This window comes from Dysidea avara, chromosome 5 (genome assembly GCF_963678975.1).
Source record: "Dysidea avara chromosome 5, odDysAvar1.4, whole genome shotgun sequence".
NCBI lineage: Eukaryota > Metazoa > Porifera > Demospongiae > Dictyoceratida > Dysideidae > Dysidea > Dysidea avara.
In genome coordinates this window covers 4,511,327-4,519,881 of record NC_089276.1, presented here as the reverse complement: position 1 = coordinate 4,519,881, position 8,555 = coordinate 4,511,327, and the positions used below count along the sequence as shown (strand labels likewise).

At 41.6% G+C, this 8,555-nt stretch overlaps 1 protein-coding gene and 1 long non-coding RNA gene across 2 annotated transcripts; one reads left to right on the top strand and one right to left on the bottom strand.

The window, feature by feature from the left end:
• The first annotated feature begins 2,296 nt into the window (after positions 1–2,296).
• On the top strand, positions 2,297–4,682 carry LOC136256718 (uncharacterized protein DDB_G0280205-like). Its single transcript, XM_066049724.1, has 3 exons — positions 2,297–2,988; positions 3,049–3,498; positions 3,559–4,682. The coding sequence occupies exons 1-3, from the start codon at positions 2,316–2,318 to the stop codon at positions 4,152–4,154; spliced, it is 1,719 nt and encodes a 572-aa protein (XP_065905796.1). The 5' UTR covers positions 2,297–2,315; the 3' UTR covers positions 4,155–4,682.
• Positions 4,409–4,820, bottom strand: LOC136256719 (uncharacterized). The gene is made up of 2 exons (XR_010701615.1): positions 4,591–4,820; positions 4,409–4,538 (listed from the first exon to the last, which is right to left on the bottom strand). It is a non-coding gene; the product is annotated as an uncharacterized lncRNA (long non-coding RNA).
• Positions 4,821–8,555: the final 3,735 nt, after the last annotated feature.

Sequence of the window (8,555 nt, the reverse complement as noted above, 5' to 3'; positions counted from 1 at the left end):
TACATACTGATTTTCAGCTCATTGCTCTAAGCGGTTTGCCTGATAGACACGAAAACTAATAGTTTTTTTATTCATAAAAATCGATCGCGTAATTTTGACACAGGTCGGGTTTTGTGTCATATCTCCATGGTCTTTATCCCGATTCCTTTCAAACCACAAAAAGGCACTCCTACGATGGTTGCTCCATCTACATAGCAATTTTCAACTGATTCCTCAAAGGAGTTTACCCTGTAGGCGTGACAGACCTTCGACCTTACGCAAATAATCGGTCATAACTCCGTGAATGTTCATCGGATTCCTACCAAAGTTGGTACAGAGATCCGCCTTAATGAGCCCTTTAAGTGTGCCAAATTTCAGCCCGATCTGAGCACACATTCGTGTTTTATGGCGGATTTTGCAAAGTGTGCGAAATGAAGAAGTAGAAGAAAAAAACGAAGAAATTAAAACGAAATTTTGTTTGCTTGTATCTCGGAAATGGCTGGAGTGATTTTCTTCAAATTTGGTGTGTAGACTCCCCTTACTGACCGGCACCTCTCTAGCAAATTTGGTTCCAATCGATAAGGGATCACAGAGCTACATAGGTGTGAAAATTGCGTTTTCTTTCTTCCTGTTAATATACTCACGGGTGGCACGCCGGCTTCTTGGGCCGCACGACACACTACCGTGTGTCTTGATATTATGATATGTGACCCAGTCAGGGAAAACCGGGCTTATCGCCTATTTAAAAGTATCGAGAAATGCTGGTTTTAAGTATTTAGTGTGCTGTAGCTAGCCAATGGTTGAAGCTATGCGTACCAAATTTTCACACGTTTTACACCAATTCCTTACCTTCCAGAGCATCCATTGTGCAAGTAGCCAACAACTAAGTTTCCCGCCATTTTAGATAGTTTTTAAACCGAGGTTGACTGTATCAGGCGAGCTGCAAATTGGGTGGGAGTCGGGGGCCCTGGAAGGTGGGCAAGATGGTGTTCAAAAATTGAAAAGGAAGGCGTAGGGATGAATTAGGCCAAGTTTTGGTCCATTGAGGTCTCAAAACTGGCTAAAATGAAAGGAAATTCACAGCAGAGGTACTTATTCAACACCACAGAGCTGTACAGCCACATACAGTCATCTCCAGGCTGACCAGAGCTCCATTAAGGCCCCACACCACATGTACGGATCGCCACTGGGCTTGGGAAAAGCAGCCAGCAAAACCAGACCACTCAAGTCTAGCTGATTTTGATTTTGGAATTAGATAGTTTATTCATGTAGTTTTGTGTCCTGTGTGAAAAATTGAATCTGCTGACATGGGCGATAAGACTGGTTTTCTCAGACTGGGTCACATATATGTTAACATCATGACATAAACCTTGGTGAAAGTTTTTCTTTATCGTGGCAGCACTAGTAGTTTTATAAAACAGAGGGTTTGGTGCAGCATCCCCAAAGAAGCTATCAGTGATTCGGGATTGAAAGTTTTGATGTAGAGTAGCGTAAGCGACCGAATGTTGACCGGTATCTTATGTCGAACACAGGTGTTTACAAAGTCGACCACAGAAATAACTTGAAGTTATCCGTAAATTTACTGCTCTTGAATTGGCGTGTATTAAAAAGGCTATGGCGCGTAAGAGGAAGAAGAAGAAGCGAAGAGAAAGACGCCTGAATAATGTACAAAAACCGGCCAGTAAAAGGCCATCGAAGCTACGACAATGGACTGATGATGGTATGGTACGCGCATTGAATGCCGTACAGTCTGGCATTCTTGGCGTTAATGAGGCAGCATGAGATTACAAAATACCACCGACAACATTGAAAGACAGGTTGTCCAGGCAAGTTATTCATGGCACCAATATGGGAGCGAAACCGTACTTGAGCCGAGAGGAAGAACAGGAGCTGGTTGAATTTTTGTTGAATTGTGCGAAGATGGGGTACGGAAAAACCAGAAAAGAGGTGTTGGGTATTGTTCATGCTATGGTGGAGAAGAAGGGCATTAAACTGGAAAATGGAGTTACCCAGGGCTGGTGGGTAAAGTTCTGTAAAAGATGGCCAGAAATCAAACTCCGTAAGGGTGATTCTTTTCCTTTGGTGCGTGACCAGATGAGCAACCGTACAGTTTTTGAGTCATACTTTGATCTTCTCGATGAAACACTAACTAAGCACGGCCTGAAAGACAAACCAGCTCAGATTTATAATTGTGATGAGTCTGGCATACCCTTGGAGTACAAACTGCCGAGAATTGTTGCAGCCAAAGGCACAAAGAAGGTGAGACAGTGCACATCAGGAACTAAGACTCAACAATCCTTGCCTGTGCCAACGCTGCAGGGCAAACCATACCTCCAATGGTAGTGTTTTCAGGAAAGCATTTCAACAGTGCCTTAGCTAAAGGAGAGGTCCCTGCTACTCTTTATGGAATGTCACTATCGGGATGGATGGACCAAGAGCTTTTTAGAGAGTGGTTTTCAGAGCATTTTCTGAAGCATGCTGTTTCCAGTAGACCTTTATTATTGTTACTCGATGGCCACTCGTCTCATTACACTCTAGACTTGGTCAAAACAGCTGCTGAGGAAGATGTCATAATATTTTGTCTTCCTCCCCACACCACTGCCGACAGTCAACCACTTGACACCAGTTGTTTTAAGCCACTGACGACCCATTGGGTTGATGTGTGTCACAGATATTTATTTGCTAATCCTAGTCGGGTCATTACTAAGTTTCACTTTTCGTCTTTGTTTTCAGAAGCATGGTCCAAGAGTATGACCATTAATAACATTTCATCAGGTTTCCGCACCACTGGTGTTTGCCCATTTAACCCAGATGCAATCTTGAGCAAATTTCCCAAGCAGAAAGAAACAGACGAGTCTACTACCAGCAAGAGTCCGGCTAAACCAGTCACCTTTTCGGCGGAGACGGTCAAGAAATTCGAAAGACGATTTGAGAATGGGTACAACATCTATACAGATCCAGCTTATGTGCAGTGGATGCGGATGTATCATCCTGACCATCTCCCTCCTGGTTAGTACAACTTTGCATTCTGTGTGATTATGAATGTACATGTTTACTTTGGTGCTGTAGAGATTTTGGATGCTGATGTTGTGACCGTGGGTACTGCTACTGGCTCTACTAGCACCGTGGGTACTGCTACTGACTCTACAAGCACCGTGGGTACTACTACTGGCTCTACAAGCACCGTGGGTACTGCTACTGACTCTACAAGCACCGTGGGTACTGCTACTCGCTCTACAAGCACCGTGGGTACTGCTACTGACTCTACAAGTACCGTGGGTACTGCTACTGACTCTACAAGCACCGTGGGTACTGCTACTGACTCTACAAGCACAGTGGGTACTGCTACGGGCTTCCACACTACAAGTGTTTGCCCATTTAATCCGGCTAAACCAGTCACCTTTTCGGCAGAGACGGTCAAGAAATTTGAAAGACGATTTGAGAATGGGTACAACATCTATACAGATCCAGCTTATGTGCAGTGGATGCGGATGTATCATCCTGACCATCTCCCTCCTGGTTAGTACAACTTTGCATTCTGTGTGATTATGTATGTACATGTTTACTTTGGTGCTGTAGAGATTTTGGATGCTGATGTTGTGACCGTGGGTACTGCTACTGGCTCTACAAGCATCATGGGTATCGCTACTGGCTCTACAAGCACTGTGGGTACTGCTACTGGCTCTACAAGCACCGTGGGTACTGCTACTGGCTCTACAAGCACCGTGGGTATGGCTACTGGCTCTACAAGCACCGTGAGTATGTCTACTGGCTCTACAAGCACCGTGGGTACTGCTACTGGCTCTACAAGCACCGTGGGTACTGCTACTAGCTCTACAACTGCAAGATCTCCTTTTTCAGAGCTCCTCGTATATCCAACTCCTACACAAAGGAAATCGAAACCAAAGAGCTGTGCCCGGGTTTTGACTAGTGCAAAATCTATTGCTATGCTGGAAGAGAAAGCCCGTAAGAAGCAAGAAGAAATAGACTTAAAAGACAAAAAGAAAAAAGAAAGAGAGGCAAAGAAAGTTCTTCGAGATGAAGAAAAGAAGCGCAAAGTGCAGGAAAGAGAGCAGAAGAAGGCTGAAAAGCAAAGAAGGTTGGACCAAAGAAACAATTCTGGATCAAAAAGGCAAAACGCATCATCACACAGTCAGAGAGCAGCGAAACGGTAACGAGAGGACAATTGTCCTGAAAGTGGTATTCAGCATCGTGAGATTTCAGAGGATGAATGTGCTGTTTGCTTTGGGCTGCACGAAGAGGACCCAGAACAAGTCAAGTGGCTGAGGTGTACCAATGAAGATTGCAATGTGTGGAGCCACACCGATTGTCTTGAAAATTGTGATGGTGTGTACGTTTGTTATGCCTGTGGAACCCTACTCATGTAGAATTGCTTACCCTACACTCTTGTGTTAGAATACTCCATTGATACATGTTGTACATATTGTTTATAACATTATAATAAAAACACACTGCTTAATTAATGTCAACATGTGCTGCGGTTGTGACAATCTGAATGGAAATGGGATACAGGAAGCTTAACAAGGCCGGGAATCACGCTGTGGGGAGCCTCAAATTAAAGGAAGTGGTTATAGCGACTATTACACTTACTTAATTCATAGTAGCTGCGTTAATCTGGCGATGAAAGATCATCTGAACGAAGGCGAAGGTCTCCTTCGCGTTCACACAACAGCTGACTCTCGAAAACTCTAGAATACAATATTAACACAACACTATTTTTAGTAACACTATATATGGACTTACACCTTACTATTTATAGAACACCATAGTATGAATAATAGTAAAACTCCGTACATGTAATTACTATGGCAAAGGGGAAAACCAGGGTGGTCGACATTGAGATATTCGAAAATGTATAGCAGTCGACTTAATATATCCGTGGTCGAAAATGGAAACAAATGGAGAGAAAGGAAATCGCTTGTCACTACTTTTTGTCACGTAGAAACTGTTGTTTAAGTACAGGCAGAGACTATGCTTGTACTAAAGGTATTGTAAAACTAATAAATCGTAGTGCGCCTGGTATAGTACGGGCACCGCCGAAGGTAAGCGGATGCTGGTCGACAATCGATCGCTTACGCTAGTTAAATGCACAAATATCTAAATCCTGGGAATAAATCATACTAAATGCATGGTCTAGTTTGATTAAGAACTGCATGGAGGGAGCAGTGACAGTCATGAGTTCAGTATGATCCTAGAGGAAATTGTAAATACTATATATTATACAAAGGACCAAGTGAACTTAATTTGCAAAACAAAATATCCTAGCAAGCAATGGTGCTGCAGATGCTCAGTGGAGGATTCTTAATAGTGTTATATATGGTGACTATTCTATTAGAGTAATTGACTGAATGATTTATTAGAGCAGATCAATCTGACCCCTGTGCTACCCTCTGAATCTTCCACTGCATACATACACAAAATAGTGCCACTACACGATTTTATAAGGTCACATACATTACACTCCTTGTGCCATTATCTGAGACACATACCTCAGCTTACAGTAACCAATAACAATAGCAGAGTAACAGAAAGATTTCATTTCTCTATTGGCTTTGAAATAAGTAATGCTTTGTATGTGGCACCAAACTTATGCACAACACATACATAATATAAATTGGATAGACACATGTAATCCTAGGGATTTCTCAACCACCACTATTTGACTGTAACAAGTCCAGGACTCTGCATTTATAATATCAATGCAAAGTGTTCACAGTAACATGGAAACCAACCTTGCATTTCCTATAAACAATGGCACAAACACAAACACTAATCCTTACCAGATGGTAGTAGTATGAGGTTAATAGTGACCATACCAGGAGGAGGATGATCATTATTAATTCCACAAGTATATGTACCACTAGTAAAGTTACTGAACGTTGGAATGAATAATGTAGCCATTCCACTATTACGAGAGGATGAGAAATAAGGATCACAAGGTGGAGTGCCGCCACTACCTAGGATTCTAGTAGTATTAGGATAAAACCATCTTGTTCTCTGTGGTGTGCCACCACTCTTAGTCTCACATGTACACTTAATCATCAAATTTTCTGTCCCATTAGCTATTTCACCACCATCAGCATTCACACCATCAGGGGTTGAGGAAATGGTACAACTCTGACCTGATACATCAACCACTATGGAAAGCAAACATAAACGACATGAAAGTAAACCAGGTGTGCTGTTGTTGTACAGCTATGACATAAAGGCATACATAAAATCATCATGTCCTATGCACATCCTATTTACAGAGTTCTACCCACTACGTGCTGGATGCTGTAAAAACACAATTATACATCCAAGTACTAATAAGAAATGCGGTTAAAATTACATCATAAATAATAATAATAATAATGTTTGAGAAAACTACAAGGACTAAGGCTTCATACTTACCGGGAATAGAATCCATGTTGTATGAAGAGACAATCGTGTAATGGGTGGGTGTTTCCGTGGATGTGATAAAAATGGTATGATTCTACTTAAAGCTGATCAAAACAGTTAGCACGTGACACCCACTACAATGCAGGCGTTTTCAATGATGAGCAAACTACTGTTCCTTTATTTTTAAAAGTGTTGCCGGCTGGCACACTAAGTCTCAAGTCGCCATGCCAGCTGCCAGTGGAAGTCCTCCGTGAAGCAGGTAGGTAGGCAGGCGGGTAGCTATTTAAGGTGGCCATGACACGAAGGAAGTTTGCCATGCCAGCTGCACAATAACAGGATTAATAGCAGTACGTTTGTTTGTATTGTTTACTTGTATTTCCTGGCTTGCTAGGCTCTGGTTGGCTTGGCTGTCTGTTTGTACTAATGTATTGTAAAGAGTGTTGTATGTTTTCTTGCATTGTTTACTTGTGTTGTACATTTTGCCTTTACCTAGCTTACTTGGCTCTGGCTGGCTTGGCTGTCTTCCTTTATCTGGTTCACCTAGCTTGCATACTCCTACAGTATACGTATTATGTATCTCCTGCAAGTTGTGTATGCAAATAGTGTGTACCATCACTGTGCCATTGCCACACCACTGATAAATCATATTTAGCTACTGGTGACCTCTAGTTAAAGTTGATACTGTGCTGTATGTAGCTGAATAACATTCATCTTTGGTGATGTTGCCAATAATGTATTATACTGCAATAATGTATAGTTCTGTCCTGTATGTTTTGTATACATATACTGTGTACACATCACTGTGCCATTGCCACACCAATGATGTACCGGCACTTGGCTACTGGTGGCCTTTAGTTACAATGCCACTATTGCGCTAGATCTGTCACTGTTGTGACGTATTGAGATCATAATTATTTTGATTGTGCTTTCACCACCTAGTCGCATGCATAGCCTCACTAGGAGGTTGTCACATTGGTGTATGTACTTGGTTGTATGTGACCCAGTCCTAGTGATTATATTAAGAATAATAAGAAATGCAGTCGACATTTACGTCATAATAATCTAAATTAATGATCAAAGTCTAGCACTGTGCACTAACTGGGATTATGACCTATATTGATCAAAGCCACACTATGCTGATGAGTACTATGGTTCAATGATTCTATTTAACACCAATCAAACATAACTTAGCACATGACTGCATTCCATTGCGAGGACTTGTTCGCTCTGCAGTTTGCTCATCGTTCAGAGAGGGATGACAGGCTGAAAAGCAGACGGACAATGGGCTAGTGTTAACCCATTAATGGTCTCTGCCACCATGTCATCATAACTAACTAATAATCTAGTTTTGCCTTGCTATAACTTGTAAAACGCATTTCATAGCAAGATGTGCTAGTACTGAAACAGACACACCCATAGAGATCCCATTACAAATTTGTTTACATAATAAGAACAAACGGTGCAGTTTAGGCACCCGTGAAGATTTCTTACCTCACTCCCATAGGTTTCAATACATTTTAAAGGACACCAGATGTTGCACAATTGCAATTATTAACCACCACATTCCTTGGCCCTTATGTGAAAATGGGCTATTGTTTTCCGAAGTGTGTGTATTTGTATGTATGTATGTATGTTTGTATATTTGTTTGCCTTCCCGCACCCACGTGGGCAAAAGTTTGTTCACCAAAAACAGCCTTTTGTGAGAAATAAAGGCCTGTATTAAACTTCTGGGCAGGTAGGCTTTGGTGTAACCCATTGACAGCCAAATTCTCAAAGACCACTGGCTGAATAGCCGAATCACATCATACTAACCATCCAGTACACATAACCACTTAGTAACAATATATCTAAATACTCACTATAAACTAAGGAGGTATACCATGTTGTTTTTGTTTACATATCAGTAACCACAACAAAGTTATTAAACAACAAAGTCTACAGTTGTGTAAACTTCGGTAAAAACCAGCAAGAACAAACAACGGAATCCCAATTAACTATTCACAAATGTGTATTACACTCCAAAGAACTATTCTATACAATTTACTTACAGTGCAATCCATTCCACAACTGGTTTTTCGTGATTTGTCCCATTTCTGCTGTTGAGCATGTGTATCTGTACTCGTGACCACCATGCCTCGTCTGGGATAAAGCAGATTGATGTATAACACTTACTT

What these genes read in the sequence shown, in the direction of transcription:
- LOC136256718 (XM_066049724.1), top strand. Translation starts at nt 2,316, where the DNA reads ATGGTAGTGTTTTCAGGAAAGCATTTCAACAGTGCCTTAGCTAAAGGA. An exon ending in TCCTGACCATCTCCCTCCTG is followed by an intron (nt 2,989 to 3,048) that starts GTTAGTACAACT and finishes TTGGTGCTGTAG; the next exon opens with AGATTTTGGATGCTGATGTT. An exon ending in TCCTGACCATCTCCCTCCTG is followed by an intron (nt 3,499 to 3,558) that starts GTTAGTACAACT and finishes TTGGTGCTGTAG; the next exon opens with AGATTTTGGATGCTGATGTT.